Consider the following 16,979-nt stretch of genomic DNA (forward strand, 5'->3'; position numbering starts at 1 on the left):
ACACTGGTGGCACCTAAGTCTGCACACCTAAGCATTTGTGTTATATTTTAAAGTTAAAATATTTCTTTAAAAATATTTGTTTCACTGCCACAGTACAATGGAACAATAAATGTGTTACAACTAAAGTTATTTTAATTTTAATGTTTTTTAAAGTCAAGTAATGAGCGCATTTTTAGTGAGACCCCCCTGTATTTACCGACTTGCATGACGGCAAATAAGTCTGCGCAGCAAACATTAAAACAACCACTTCTGTCGCTAATGTTTACATAAAACAGCAACAAACAATGGATCCGACTTTTATAAGTTCTAAATAACGAACACTTCCTGTTATAGTCTGTTTCAGAAACATTTAGATTGTGCAAATGAGATAAATATAAATGGTGTTCCATTAGTTTGGACAACACAAAATGACAATATTAAAAAAAAGCCAATGTAAAAATATTTGATCATTATTCAACAAAAATTGTCTGTTATTAACTGTGTAAATGAGCACAAATAGTGTTCGTTCGACATATAGGACAATCAATGATAATTTTGAAACAGACTATAGCTAAACTAGGCCATGCTGTAAGTGCAATCTTCAAAGTCTGTGTGCAGCCATTTTGCATTGTGTCACTCAGAGGAAAATTCAAAGTATGCTTGGATGTTTATGTCAACAGATAAAATAAGACATTCATTTCATTTATGGATTCATAAATTACAATACGGTACGGTATGTATTGAAGCTTCTATGTAAATTTATGTAAGTTGATATGCAAAGTTGACCATTACAACGTTGACAGACACGTGTTGATAGGTGATAGAAAAACATGTTGATCGAGGCTGGCAAAAGTATACTTTTAGTGCATTAATTCAGAGTTTTTTTCAATAAAAGTGTTATCGACCAGTGTTATACATATATTCACAATCAAGATGTGTTGTTTTAACAACGGTTTTGTGAATTAAATTAACGTTGTTTGTTTGTTTACAAACATACCCCGACACTTGTTTCAAGACGTAATGTAACATCAACCGGCTTTGGTGGCGTCGTGGCAGGCCATCGGTCTACAGGCTGGTAGGTACTGGGTTCGGATCCCAGTCGAGGCATGGAATTTTTAATCCAGATACCGACTCCAAACCCTGAGTGAGTGCTCCGCAAGGCTCAATGGGTAGGTGTAAACCACTTGCACCGACCAGTGATCCATAACTGGTTCAACAAAGGCCATGGTTTGTGCTATCCTGCCTGTGGGAAGCGCAAATAAAAGATCCCTTGCTGCCTGTCATAAAAGAGTAGCCTATGTGGCGACAGTGGGTTTCCTCTAAACAAATCTGTATGGTCCTTAACCATATGTCTGACGCCATATAACCGTAAATAAAATGTGTTGAGTGCGTCATTAAATAAAACACTTCTTTCTTTCTAATGTAACATCATTAACGTGTGCAGGCTTTTGTGCCGCGCAGACTAAGGTGACATGAGTGTATATATATATATATAAAAACCTCTCAAGACCAGACCCTCTACAACCGGAATTCTCTAAAAAAAAAAACGGACATTTTACAGAACCAGGACAGAACTTAACCTTTGTAAACAGGACCCATCTAAAACGGGACATTTGTCTTGGTCCCAAGGGTGTCTGGTTTAGAGGGGTTTCACTGTGTATATATATACAGTCGAATCTGTCTATGGCGGACACTCGTGGGACATGAAAAAATTGGCCGCCATAGAGAGGTGGCCGCCGTATGCAGGTCATATACAAGTCCGAATTTTTAAAAACAATTACACGTATGTTGCAATAGAACTATTAAGGAGCCATATACATGTGCAAAAACGTAATTAAAAACAAGACAAAAAATTATCATATGAAATTTTATTAAGTGAAAAAGAGAATATTTAACAAACAACAGAATAATGGAGCACTGTTCTGCGCATTAAAGTCACTGATTGTTTTAGGCTAGATACCCTCTTATCAACTGCGTTTAATGACCACCGCCGATGACTAGTACATCGCACCGTTAATCCAGATTAAAAACACTTGTTAATTAACGAACACAACTAAGCAACCGACGACTTTTAAAGGACCGCTGTTTATCAAGCCAGTTTGGTTATATCAACAAAAACATCTTACATTTTGTTTTACGATTGCCGACATTTCTTTATAACTTGCACTAAAAAACAATTGTGGCCGTGATAGCAGGTTCATTTTCGCTTTTTTATGACAAAAGTGTGGCCGCTGGCCGCGAGGAGCAGGTGGTTGCCATATAGAGGTAAAATATATAGTAAAATTCATTGGGGGGACCTCAGGGTGGCCGTCATGGACAGGTGTCCGCCATATGGAGGTGGCCGCGAAGGCAGGTTTGACTCTATATATATATATATATATTTTTTTTTTCTTTCTTCAGGAACCAATGAGAAGGCAGGAGGCCCGCATTACTTGATGAAATTTGTCTCAGTTCAGTCGGTGAAGGAGAGCATGGCACCGCTGCGAGAATGGCGCTACCCGTCCATGGACTGATCGGTCAGCTTCCCGCACTTTCCCGCGTCGCCAGTCGGGCTGAAACAGTTCAGAGAAAGTTTTACCATTTTTTAAAATCCCACAACCACTGTTTGTGTTGACTTATTATAGTGACCGTTTTAAAACAAAAGTCATAAAAGGTTGAAATACCAGGCAGTGCTCTGTGGTAACCAAGTATCTTTGATTAATTAATTAAGTTAAGATATAGATAGATATTAACCATATTTAACCAGGCAGTGCTCTGTGGTAACCAAGTATCTTTGATTAATTAATTAAGTTAAGATATAGATAGATATTAACCATATTTAACCAGGCAGTGCTCTGTGGTATCCAAGTATCTTTGATTAATTAATTAAGTTAAGATATAGATAGATATTAACCATATTGAACCAGGCAGTGCTCTGTGGTAACCAAGTATCTTTGATTAATTAAGTTAAGATATAGATAAATATTAACCATATTGAACCTAGTGTTTTAAACTGACTTTTTATAAGACATAGTTATTATCAACTGGTCTAAGTAATAGAGATTAGTAAACAAGCTTGTGTGTCGCACTGATAATTATGAAACAAATGTCCGGATTTTTGTATTGCCCAAGTGTTAGCGATGGTAATACATGAATCCTAACACAAGTTTCACGAAATCAGTACGACTCGCACACAAGTGTAATAATTTCTTTATTATTCATAGTATTATTGTTAATTTTTATGAATAACAAAGACGGTCTCAAAATGTTTAAACCACAACTAGAAGTTGATGAAATGACGTCATAATTCAAATGCACAGTCTGAACTAGAGCTAGGGAAGCCATGCCATGTTATGACATCGCTTCCCAAAATTACGTCATTGCACTTGTTATTACGTTGTGCTTCGTATGATTTTTATTAACTCAGTTATGTTGAGAACCATGTGGAAGCTTGTATGAAGTGAAAAGTCGAGATACAGGTATAACGTTTCCAATGGTAGCAGCAATGGCATCAACTTTTACGATTACTTGAACATTAAATTTATGCACATGGCTCCATTTCTAACAAGCTAAAGTCCTACATCAATGAAACTTGGTTTGTAGTTACATATTTGAATGTGCATCTCATAGGATGTTCAAATAAAAAAAAAAGTTTTAATTTTTGTATTATTTTTAAAATATATATTTATTTTTTTCAAACATGGATGGCAAGACATTTAATTCTGTGGAATTACTGTTTTATGCTTGAAAAAATTGGGTGGTGGGAAATTGATATTTCTAAGATCTAATCAGTTTTATCCTCTTTTAATTTTTGTATGTTTTTAATTATCTTTTGGAATGATTACTTACTTACTTAATCGCCTTCGTGCTAAGAAGCCCATCATTAGGCTGTAACCAGAGATCACCACTGCTGCCTGTCTTTTGCCAGGTTCTCCAGCAGCCCCGAGCTCAGACTGCCCTCTCGAATTTCCTTCTCTACTGTTCTCCTCCGTGTTTCTTTCAGTCTTCCTCGTTTCCTGTTTCCAGGAGGGGTCCATTGGAGTGCTGTTTGAGGCATTCTGATGGCATGGCCAATCCAGCGCCATCTTCGGCGCTTGATCTCCGATACCAATGACTCTGTGGAGGTTTGTTTATGGAGTTCTTTGTTGGTTACGATATTGGGCCAGAAGATATTCAGAATCCTGCGCAGGCACCAGTTTTGAAAGTCCTCCAACTTCTAACCGTTTTGGAATGATTAGACGGAATATATTAAGCAATTATTAAAATAATGTGTTGATGAAATAAATCAGTTGTTTGAGAAATGTTACACCACTATATCATTAAAATTTAAATTTATGTTTTAGTGTACTGTAGTTTAATAAAAACCACTATTGTAATAATTATTTACAGGTTATAAAAACAATATTTTTATTTTCCCAATTAAATGTTTACATCCCTACCTAACACATATCGAAACATCTTTACTTTTGAAATATTTTTTTTAATACATTAAAAATGCAGGTCATTAGTTGAATACTCAGATTAAGATTACTGGTTGAATACACAGATGTAGTTTATTAGTTGAATACACAGATGTAGTTTATTAGTTGAATACATAAATGTAGTTTATTAGTTGAATACACAAATGTAGTTTATTCGTTGAATACACAAATGAAGTTTATTGGTTGAATACACAAATGTAGGTTATTGATTGAATACACAAATGTAGTTTATTGGTTGAATACACAAATGTAGGTTATTGATTGAATACTCAAATGAAGTTTATTGGTTGAATACACAAATGTAGGTTATTGATTGAATACACAAATGAAGTTTATTGGTTGAATACACAAATGAAGTTTATTGGTTGAATACACAAATGTAGGTTATTGGTTGAATACACAAATGAAGTTTATTGGTTGAATACACAAATGTAGGTTATTGGATGAATACACAACTGTAGTTTATTGATTGAATACACAAATGTAGGTTATTGGATGAATACACAAATGTAGGTTATTGGTTGAATACACAAATGTAGGTTATTGGTTGAATACACAAATGTAGGTTATTGATTGAATACACAAATGTAGTTTATTGGTTGAATACACAAATGTAGGTTATTGGATGAATACACAAATGTAATTTATTGGTTGAATACACAAATGTAGGTTATTGATTGAATACACAAATGTAGTTTATTGGTTGAATACACAAATGAAGTTTATTGGTTGAATACACAAATGAAGTTTATTGGTTGAATACACAAATGTAGTTTATTGGTTGAATACACAAATGAAGTTTATTGGTTGAATACACAAATGTAGGTTATTGGATGAATACACAAATGTAGGTTATTGGTTGAATACACAAATGTAGGTTATTGATTGAATACACATGTAGTTTATTGGATGAATACACAAATGTAGGTTATTGATTGAATACACAAATGTAGTTTATTGATTGAATACACAAATGTAGGTTATTGGATGAATACACAAATGTAGGTTATTGGTTGAATACACAAATGTAGGTTATTGGATGAATACACAAATGTAATTTATTGGTTGAATACACAAATGTAGGTTATTGGTTGAATACACAAATGTAGTTTATTGGATGAATACACAAATGTAGGTTATTGATTGAATACACAAATTAAGATTATTGGATGAATACACAAATGTAGGTTATTGATTGAATACACAAATTAAGATTATTGATTGAATACACAAATGTAGTTTATTGGTTGAATACTCAAATTAAGATTATTGGATGAATACACAAATGTAGGTTATTGATTGAATACCAAAAAACTTAAAAACGCACAACTGTTCTCCAAATACCCTTGAAAGTACTCCATTTGGACTTTTTCTTTCATTTCGTGTTGCTTAATTTAGCTTTCGATATTGTTTTAAGCAAATTTCGGATATGCCACATTTTTTTCTGGAAGCTAGAAGTATATTTGCAAATACTGCAGCATCTATTAGAAAGTTTTGGCAGTATGATTTAACTCATGTTAACTTTCTATTGTTCAATTCAGCTTTTATTGTTTTGAGCAAATTTCGGATTTGTCACATTTACTTCTGGAAGCAAGAAATACAAAATTTGCAAATACTGTAGCATCTAGTAGAGAGTTTTTACACTACAATTTAACTTGGGTTACCTGTTTACAATTAAATGGAGAATCAAAGTTATTGTAGAGTCTGAACCTCTGTTCATTGTAGAGCTAAAGTTCACCTTTTAACGCCATTATTTTAGCACTGATTTTTTTCAATATGGTTGAAACTGTATGCTGGGTTTATGGTAGAATGCTCACCTGGGGTACAGTGGGTTGTAGGATTCTTCTTCTCCTCCTTCTTTTTCTTCTTCTCCTTTTTTTTCTTCTTCTGTCCCTTTTTCTTTTTTCTCTTCTACTTCTTTTTCTGCTTCTTCATCTGTATTCAAGCTACAATGATGTATGTAGTTGATTATGCTTTAGATTTGGAGTCTGGTTGTGTTGGATGAAGTCATCTTTGGTGCCCCATAGCTTGTCAGCCAATGTTTCTCTGTTCAGCCAGTGTTGTTCTGTTCAGCCAGTCTTTAACCTTGTTTGTTGGGCAAGATGTGCTCTAGATATGGACACGGAACTCTATTTCCATGCCCCTATACCACAGAGGTTTCAGGCACGTCTGTCCCACATCTGATCTGTGGCATGGCCAGTGACCTGACTTGGGACAGATGTGACTGCCATCTCCAGTCTTATGTACCGCCTGAGACAGATGTGCTCTGGAGACTGTGGTCCTGTTTGACAAGGACAATCATCGGTGTCTGCCAGCTTCAGGCAGTGCATAGTGGGTTGTGGACTGATTTCTTTCAAAGGATCTGTCAGATTGTAGCTAGTACTAACCAGTGCCATTGCTACTGCTGTATCAAAGGCTGTATAAAAGTGCATATAAAAAAGAAAGGCAGTTTTTCAAATGGATATCGAGTGCTGTGAAATCACTTTTGTTCATGGTGGTCTAAATTTTCATGTAATTTGTGGACTGGTGCAGTCAACGAATTCAAGAACACAATGAAAATATAATATAGGGATACATTCGACACAAATTTATGATGTTACCTTTTTAATCCACAAAGTTAAGTACCCACTGAAATGGTTTTTTTTTTTAATTAAACCTCAAAAATTTAAGCTCATAAAAAGAAAGATTTCACAGTCGCCTACATGGATAAAGTAGACTTCTTCTCTATGTAGTATCATTTAAATAGATTTAAATAGATATCCAGTAGTCACTATTATTTCTCTCCTTGCCTGGGTTAAAAACATTTCACTGTAGATGCTTCTTTTGCTTTAATGTTATTTTTATGTCATAATAATTACTGACTTGAAAGATGACAATCAAAAATATTTGAATCGCATTTTAGACAAATTTTGAATTTTAATCATTTGCATATGAATTATAAAATAGTTAAATCCATCTTTGAACATTTCTCTTCTTTTTTCTTTTATTTGCTGTTATTCACTGTTTTGTTAGACTGAAGAGTTGTGTAAGTGTGGGGCTGCTACATCATATATCATGAATCAGGAAGTAGTTGAAAGCATAACATTTTAGCAAATTTAGCCAGGCCATACAAGCCACTAATATTTGATGACCCTAAATTAAAAGAGACGTACAACAAACTGTTCTGAAAAACGTTTGTGTGATTGTTTTGTCAGTGATTAACTGAACACAAAACAATGGTTACATGCTATAGATTACATGCTATTTTTGAACCAATTTATATTGTTAAAAGTACTAAAATTGGTACCTCTTCCAACAAACCCACCTGGATTATTACCCGACTTGCCAGGTAAATCAAATATTATACATATATCCTTTTTTAGTTTCTATTAATGTTATTTTTGTTTTAATATTTAAGTTTTGTTTCATACAGACTAAAGATTTGAGTTCAAGTTGCAGCTCTAAGGTCTTTTTCAAATGATCTGTTCAACAAATGCTAATTGACAAATTAAATAGCAGTTGAAGTTAATGACAAAATGAATCTCAGACAATTTTAAATCATGTTGTTTTATATAAGCATATAAATTATAATGAGGACATTTTCTCATCCACTGTTTAAAAGACTGTTTTGCATAGGGGTGATGTCACACAATGCGAGTGTCTCATACAAGAATAGCTTATTGCATAGCAACTGGTGAATCGCATGAAATAGTAATACCTGTCGTGTGACAATCGGCTATTGTCGTGCATGGCACTCGAGTTGTGTGGTGCTGCCTTTAGGTGTTTAACAGATTGACCTGAGTGGCCTGCCATTGTAACATGTTTCCGATGAACAAAGCCTTTTCCACAACTAAAATTACATGTGAAATACATTTCCTTAGGTAGAATATCGGTGTCTCTATGTTCAATGTGTCAGGAAAATGGAGAATAGCTACTTACCGGTAACGATGTCGGATATCTGCTTTATCCTGTGACGGTAAGAATGGGAAATTCTGCGACGCTCTGCAGAGCGGAATTTCTCATTTGGCCTGAACATGCTAAAGCAGATATCCGACTTCACTAACTAGTTATTATCTTTATCCTGAAGACCATAAAAATTAAGAGGAAAAGCTATTATTTTGGTTATTTCAGCCACATTGTACGATGACCTAGAGGTCAAATGAGCTATTTTGTAATGTAGCTATGCGTGTGACGTCACGTCACATGTGACGTCAAAAGTCATATCCTGCTAGTAGCAGGATGTGATTTTATTTTATCCGTCATCATATTCTGTTAATAGAAATGATGCAGGATAACTATTGAATATACGGACACTGGTATTGTAAACAAGAAAATGTCTTTAGTAAGTAGTTTTTATCATTAAAACAGTTGTTAGTCAGAAATGTCTTTAGTAAGTAGTTTTTATCATTAAAAAGGTTGTTAGTCAGAAATGTCTTTAGTAAGTAGTTTTTATCATTAAAAAGGTTGTTAGTCAGAAATGTCTTTAGTAAGAGTTTTTATCATTGAAAAGGTTGTTAGTCAGAAATGTCTTTAGTAAGTAGTTTTTATCATTAAAAAGGTTGTTAGTCAGAAATGTCTTAAAAATGTAGCAAAGTTAGCATGAAACAGTTTCACACAGTTGCCAAATCTGTTTCGACGGATTTTTTAAAAATCATTTCTTGTGATGGTAAATGTTAAGTAAGTCATTTAATCATTTATTTTCCTGTATGAATCGTATGAAAAAGACACAAATAGATATTTTGTGAAACATCTGTCAAAAGATGATGATTAATACACATGTACTGTTATGCAGAAGGTCTGGAGACCGAGAAAGTAAAAAATGTCTTCCTTCAAATATGTTAAAGTGACAAGTCCTACTTTCTAAACACTACGACATAGTTTCCACTATTAGAGCCGTTTTTAATAACTCAAGTCAGACATTACTTAGATTTTATTGTTTAGATTAACCATTTCCATACGTCCGAAGTGTTTCTGGTGTTTGTAATACCACGAAATGCATTTTTCATAGTCTTAAAAATGCACATACATGTACCTCTGAGAAGTAACAGTCATGGAGACAATCACTAGTCTATTTTTAAGCATATTTCCCCGTTTTAATGTAGTAGGGTTTTTTGTTCACTCTGTTGTAACTTTTACTCAGATGTGTTACAGGTTTGTAGATTAACTAAACTTAGTGTCCATTTTTACGGGTTGAAACTATGGTCTGCGGCTTTAATGGCGTATATTTGATTAAGTTTATGGATAGTATATTTCTATGTTTTGTAAAACTTATGGTGTCGGTGTATTAGAAAGTATAATTCATCTTCCACACCAAGGTTACATATTTCACATATTGTTTTACTTTTAACAATGTTCTTCTATCGACCAGTTTCTAACTCAAAAGTGCACCCAAAGAAAAGTATTGTAGTCTTATTTTGTTATATAGATCCAGATTTATTTTAGTTTTCCCATGACACTGATATTTATTGTACAGGTCTGGGTTTGCCTCGGCGTTTTTTCCTCTGTCTACGCCCCAGAGATCTTTGAACATTTTGTTAATATATTATTAAGTAGTAACTTTTATTTTCAGTGCCATACATACAGTAGTATATATTGTATAGTAGTATATTATATATATATTGTAGTACATGTATATATGTAATATATTGTATAGTAGTATATATATATATATATATATATATATATATATATATATATATATTATGATGTGACATGTGTAGGCCTACAAGTAAAAGGTAGATACCAGGGGCTGAAAACTTGAAACAGAAATGTTCAAAATCATGTTTTCAGAAAAACAGGATTTTAACATTTACCATAAAACATTCAAAATACTGTTTAAAAAGAAAGCTGTTTTATTGTTTCAAATTTTATAGATTATGACGCCCCCACCACACCCATCCCATTCTTCCACCCCGTTTTCAAAAAAGAAAAAAAACTGAATAAGCAAAAAATCAAAAACAACACAAACCAAATTAAAGAAGAAAAAAAGAGGTTAAAAACATCTGCATGTTACTTATCAAAAACAAAAATTGTAGACTGTCACCGAGTTTTGGTTATTAGCCTTCGTTATAGAAAATCAAACGTGAAACAGTGAGGCCCTTGATTAGTGTTTATTTCTTAAACCATTTTATTTCAAATTTGATGGGAGACATTTTAAAGTGAGGAGATTAATACATGTATTGTGGGCTTATGAATGAGTCCTGTGGCATGTTCACAAGGAAAAGCACCCACATTCTATTTGACTGGTACCATTGTTTTCTATCATATCACATTCATCTAAAGTTAGGCATAAAAACCAGTCTGTAGCGAGCGGCCATGACTGCTCACCGGCCATTGTTGTTAAATACAAGGGAAATCACTCATTTTGTCTTTTATTAATACAGACTGAGATAGAATGTGCTCTAGAGATGTCGTTAAATAAAACCAACTTTACTTTCACCACGACTGGTATATCAAAGGTTGTGGTATGTACTACCCTGTCTGTGGGATGGTGCATATAAAAGATCCCTTGCTACTAATCGAAAAGAATAGTCCATGAAGTGGCGACAGCGGGTTTCCTCTCTCAATATCTGTGTGGTCCTTAACAATATGTCAAAGGCTATATAACCATAAATAAAATGTGTTGAGTGTGTTGTTAAATAAAACATTTCCTTCCTTCCGATATATTGAATTAGCACCAAAACTAATGTGATTCAAAACTGAATAATTTAAAATAAACTTCTAGAAAAGCAATTCCATATTTATATTTCATTTCTTGTTGTTCAGTATACTAAAACAGAAGATGTTTTGTGCCTTATAAGTAACTCTTGTAGGTTGCTTTGTTTTGTTCTCATTTTATGTTTTAATGTTTCTGTAAATATGGGTTTAGGTTTAGAGGAGCAAAGAGAACATATTTATATTAGCCATAGGTGTATGGACTCCCATTTTTGTAAGGGACGGGGGACAGACTAAGTTTTGCCCAGATTAAACAAAAATGTCAGGAATCTGGATAACGGGCTTTTATATATATTAGTAATGCTGCCAAACAGCTACATGTATATAGGGTTGCAGACGAATCATTGCATGTTTTTACCTGTATTACAAATAATATTGTTAGTAGAATGATGCAAATACATGGTGAAAAGGATTCGAATTTGAAGATTTGCTTCAGAACTAGAGGAGAATTTCTCACCACCCCCGCCCCTCCTGTCCCACTTTCTCATACAGTTATGATATTAGTATGGTGTGTTGTTTTCAGTTAAAAGCTTCTATGTGGAATTTCTGTCTCCCAAGGTTATATCACTAACCAGACTAAAGGAATTTGCCGGTATGTTGTAAATGTACAGTATGTTATTAATGTAACTTTTCCAGCGAATGGCTATACAGTGTGTGGTAAAAATTCAATGTGTTGTAAATGTTCAGTATGTTGTAAATGTAATATTACCATCTATTGGCTATACAATGTGTTGTAATTGCAATACAGCTGTCCGTTGGGTTGTAGTTTGTTGTAACTGTAACACCAACTAGCCATTGGTGGGTATCACCCATTGGCTGTCCAATGGACTGATGTAACAGTCTTAGCCATTGGATGACCAATGTGTATCACTATGAATATTATCAAAGTAGTCCATATTACAAAATTCACAACAATTGAAATAGCTGATACATGTAGCATGCATGAGTGTTAATTAAATACATGTATAAGTAGAACATTCTATAAAATATACAGTTGAGTATTAATTAAAAACTAGTATTCTTTTTGGTCCGTTTTTACTAGTGTTTAATTAATTATGCTAACAAGCACATTTTTAGCACAGATGATGTCCACACATAGTTTGAGTAAATTTTGACCAGTGATGCACAAAAATTGTGCACGCAGGCGGAATGGGATTTTTTCATATTGTATATCATACATAAAGATAAATACCACAGATATCCACTGGTTCCTTAATTAAATTTGTTGAATACTCTATTATACCGACAATGAATTCTATACTTGTTTACAAGATCTATGTTGACACATGGGCCTGTGTATTGCAAAGTATGTAATACAGTAAAACCTGTCTAAACCAGACCCTGAGTAAACCGGAATCTCATCAAAACTGGCAATGTTTTATGGTTCCGAATTTTATCAATTTTAAAACGCGACCCTCCAAACAATGGATCTCTAAAAAATGGATCTCTAAACACCGGATCTCTAACACTGGATCTCTGACACTGGATCTCTAAACACCGGATCCTGTCTAAATCAGATAAATATTAGGTCCCTGACATGATCCAGTGTCAGTCTTCCTGCCATAAAAATAATCTGGTTTAGACCGGTTTCACTGTACATGTGCATACTGAATGACAAAAGAAACGCAACATATTAATTTACTTTCTTTAATTTATTTTAGATTATTACGTTTAAAATTTATTAGTTTTTGTTTCCATTAGAATTATCAGTATCTTATGAACTTTTAAGGCCCATTTTGACCGTTTATTTATCGAATTACATGTAATTTTGGTATCATGAAAAACAATTGCATGTTTCTTTTTATGTTCGGTAAACTTTGTAGATTAATTTTTATGACATTATTTGTAGATTAGAATTTTTAAATGTCATAAATTTTAAAATATATTCTATAGTTTTATACCGACATGATTAATGTACATGCATATAAACTCCATAAAACCATGAATGTGTAATTTATTGTAACAATGAAAATGAAAAAAAAACCCAAAAGTTTAATAACTGAAACTAGTTTTACGCTGCCTGATGATACAAGATGTGGAGATGCAGTTTTTTAACATGTTATGATGATGGCAACTAACATCTAATTTGCCTTTAGTGTTTTCACTTTTATGGGTGACTTTTATTTTGCCTTTGTGTGGACTTTCCTTTTATCTATGCAATATATTTTTCATGAGTTGTTTAATATATGTATGTTTTCACACCAGCATTAGTTGATTTCAGTTATGTAGCAGATTCTGATTATTAATTTGTTAAATATTTTTAAATGCTCACATGCACACACACACACACACACACACCGGCACACACCATATTCCTTGATATGTATGTACACATACAAACACTAACATGCATACATGCAGGCATGTGAAAAATGTATTGAAAATTATGAGTTAACATTATGCTTACAAATCTAATTAGCATTATTTTTTATTCAATTATGTAGCTATTTTTGAACTTCCATATTAAGTTTTTAAATTATTGATTTCGTTATGTCTGATTTCAGAAAGGTAATCAGTTAAGACATTTGTTACAGAGATTAATAATAAAGTACGTTATTAAGAATATTAAGTATATTTTTTTGTTATTTAGATTGTTAATTAAAATCAGTTAGTGTATGTTGTTCTTCAGATTTAGTGATGACATACACAAAGAAATACCGGTAATAAAATGTTGAATTTGCTTCCGTATGGCGTTGATTATTTGTTCTTCAGTCGGCCCTTTTGGGCTGTTTCTCGCTCTAGCCAGTGCACAACGATTGGTATAACAAAGGCTGTGGTATGTGCTATCCTGTCTGTGGGATGGTGCATATAGTAGATCCCTTGCTACTAATGGAAAAATGTAGCATGTTTCCTCTCTAAGACTATGTCAAAATTACCAAATGTTTGACATCCAATAGCCAATGATTCATAAATCCATGTGCTCTAGTGGTGTCATTAAACAAGAATTTTAACTTTTCTTTGTTCTTTTTGTGTTGTTTTGTCTCACCTTGATGAAAGCTAAAAAAAATTGTTTTGTTTAACGACACCATTAGAGCACATTGATTTAATAATCATCGGCTGTTAGATGTCAAACATTTGGTCATTTTGAGATGGTCTTTTCATTTAGTAGCAAGGGATCTTTTATATGCACCATCCCACAGACAGGATAGCACATACCACGGTCTTTGATATACCAATCGCTGTGTACTGGCTGAAACAAGAATTAGCCCCATGGGCCCACCAACAGAGATTGGTCCTAGATGGACTGCTTCAGGCGAGTGCTTAAACACTGGGCTACACCCCTCCCTCGCCTTAAAGTCAGAAGGTGAGATAGATATTTTTTTCCTGACGGTGACATTCTCAACTTTTATACGGAACTTCAGTGTTGAATTTTCCCTTTTAGGTCCATTTCTGACAAACTATGTCCTAAAACAATAAAATTTGGTTTATAGTTTCATCTATGTATTTTAGACTATTAATAGACACCAAATACAGTGAGACCCTTCTAAACTGGACACGCAAGGGATCAAGTAAAAAGTCTGGTTTAAAGGTGTATCTGGTTTAGAGAGGTTCTGTTTTGTGGATTCACTGTATATAGAACTTTAAAATGCCAATGTGTCCCTTAATAAATCTTCCTTTTATGTTGGGACTGTCTTATAATTTCACTGAAATTTTCAGATGTGTTTTGGCATATTTTGAAAAGGGGCATAGACTGTAAGCTAGTTCCCGAAACGTGATGCCCCTTTTCCTTGGGATCAAATATTTAATTTTCATTTAAACTTATTTTCGTGCTTATATCCAATTAAGGTTCAAGAAAGCTGTCCTGGGCACACACACGCCTCGGCTAACTGGGTTGTCCAGGACAGTGGGTTAATTGTTAATGAGAGAGAAGAGGGTGTAGTGGCTCTGGGTGGGAGCCGGTACCGGGTTGCGAACGCTGTACCTACCAGCCTTTAAAAGTTTTGTCCGATGGCTTAACTACGACGCCACCGAGGCCGGTGGGATTAGGACGATCATATCCGTGTGCAAGGGAGAGAACTCGTATCAGCATATTGGATATCAAATCAATTGCATTTATCTTTCCATTTTGTAAGGTGGAGGCGACTCCACACGATACGATAATGTTTGTTTTGTCACAATAGGCTTTTTCCCGGGACATTCGTATCGTGTGGCGTTGGCTTAAGTACTACTCGGGGACTTCGTTACCAAATGTTAGACACCCAATAGCTGATGATTAATAAATCAATGTGCTCTAGTAGCGTCGTTAAACAAACTTTTAACTTTAACTTTCATTATACTCCTCAAACCGACAGGTATTTCGATATACCGTATCAGAGAAACCTGGGCCGAGTTCAGCCAGACCGAACAGAAAAACGCCCGTTAGTCTGGTTTGTACGCTTCACGGTAAACCAAATGGCCACGTTGGGAACCAATGAAATAATTTACAAACGTTAACGTAACGTTTGCTGGCTGAATAGCGCGTGTAGGTGGGAACGCTTTTCACGGCGTATGATATCATGGAGCCACACGTGGAAAAGAAAACAATAACGATACCACAGTTCATTATTTCATCGGCGTTGTTAGGTCGCTAGGTGTCCAACACACGAGGACACACTCAGAAGGTCCGAACTATTTTACTTCAGCCATTTCATTGGGCCGTGGGGTGCATTTGAAAATGTGTGTGTGTTGGGGGGGGGGGGGGGGGGGGACACTGTCAATTCATTGGTCTGGGGGATGTAAATACATGTATTTTGGGCCCAAACTTGAATTAAAATGTTAAAATACCTTATTTCCAGCCTTCTGTACAGTGTAACGGGGAAATGTGTGTATGGGTGGGAGGCTATAGTCTCCGCCACCACCCAACCCCCTGTTCCGCGGCCCATGTGTACAATTTTGCATCAATATTTCACTAATCTGTCTTAGTAGATCTTGAAATACCCCTTCGCAAAACAGTTTTATCTTCTTCTTTTTTAAATAAACAAACAATGATTAAACCTTCTGCGTCTATGAGTCATTGTTAAATCAATTTTCTTGCCATGAGTCTATCAAATTGACAAATATGGGAGAGTGCAAGTTCACGGTTTATTAATTTGCAAAACTCGAGCACCATCGCATCTTCCTTACAAGTCGCTTTGCACTACACTGCAGGATCGCAAAGTTGACAGAATTTAAGTAAATTAGGTGTACTTATCTGTAGCTTTTACTTTTAATATTAATAGCATATGTCTCAACCTTTTCAGCTCATCTGTCTTGCAAGCCCCGTTTATTAAGATGGATTTTTGAAGGTAATCGAGCATCAGTTTTCCTTCAGAATCTCAGATATAAGAAGCCATAACGTTTTTCATGGAAGAAACCTTTAGAAAGTCTTTGGAAGAGGTGAGCCAAGGTGCTTTTATTGTATGCTTTCTTCTTCTTTTTTATGATATCTGGGTCTTAAAGATGAACCTAAATGTCATCTTTCCTAACAATTTTACTACACATCTAGTTAGGTATAGTATGTAAAGAAAAGCTGAAAATTAATGTCAACTCTTGCCCATTTTTTTTTTTTCAATGAATAATTATGGTAGTGACTCATTGCGCATAAATTTGATTCGTGCTTAAAACAAGTAATGACTGAATGCACGGTAGGGACACTTGACGTCTTGTATTTGAAATTAAAGGGTGTTTGTTTGTTTTGTTTGAAACCTCTACAGCACATTGATTAATTAATCATCGGCTACTGGATGTCAAACATTTGGTCATTCTGACTCGTCGTCATCAGAGGAAACCTGCTACATGTTCCCATTAGCAGTAAGGCATATTTTATATGTACTTTCTTACAAACAGGACAGCACATACCACGGCCTTTGACCATGTACCAGTTGTCGT

General features: G+C 34.6%; 1 protein-coding gene across 2 annotated transcripts in view; it reads left to right on the forward strand.

Annotated features, from left to right (window-relative positions):
• Positions 1 to 8,486, forward strand: part of LOC121390665 (delta-1-pyrroline-5-carboxylate dehydrogenase, mitochondrial-like) — a 38,507-nt gene extending 30,021 nt beyond the window's left edge. The window contains exons 15-16 of one of the 2 annotated variants that reach the window (XM_041522537.1): positions 2,380 to 2,539; positions 3,962 to 8,486. In XM_041522537.1, the coding sequence (XP_041378471.1) occupies positions 2,380 to 2,492 (113 nt within the window). In that variant the 3' untranslated portion in view covers positions 2,493 to 2,539; positions 3,962 to 8,486. Of the gene's footprint in view, positions 1 to 2,379 lie in introns of both variants that reach the window. The other variant, XM_041522536.1, reaches the window with a different exon arrangement.
• The last annotated feature ends 8,493 nt before the right edge of the window (positions 8,487 to 16,979 follow it).

Source organism: Gigantopelta aegis, chromosome 15, assembly GCF_016097555.1.
Source record: "Gigantopelta aegis isolate Gae_Host chromosome 15, Gae_host_genome, whole genome shotgun sequence".
NCBI classification, from domain to species: Eukaryota; Metazoa; Mollusca; class Gastropoda; order Neomphalida; family Peltospiridae; genus Gigantopelta; species Gigantopelta aegis.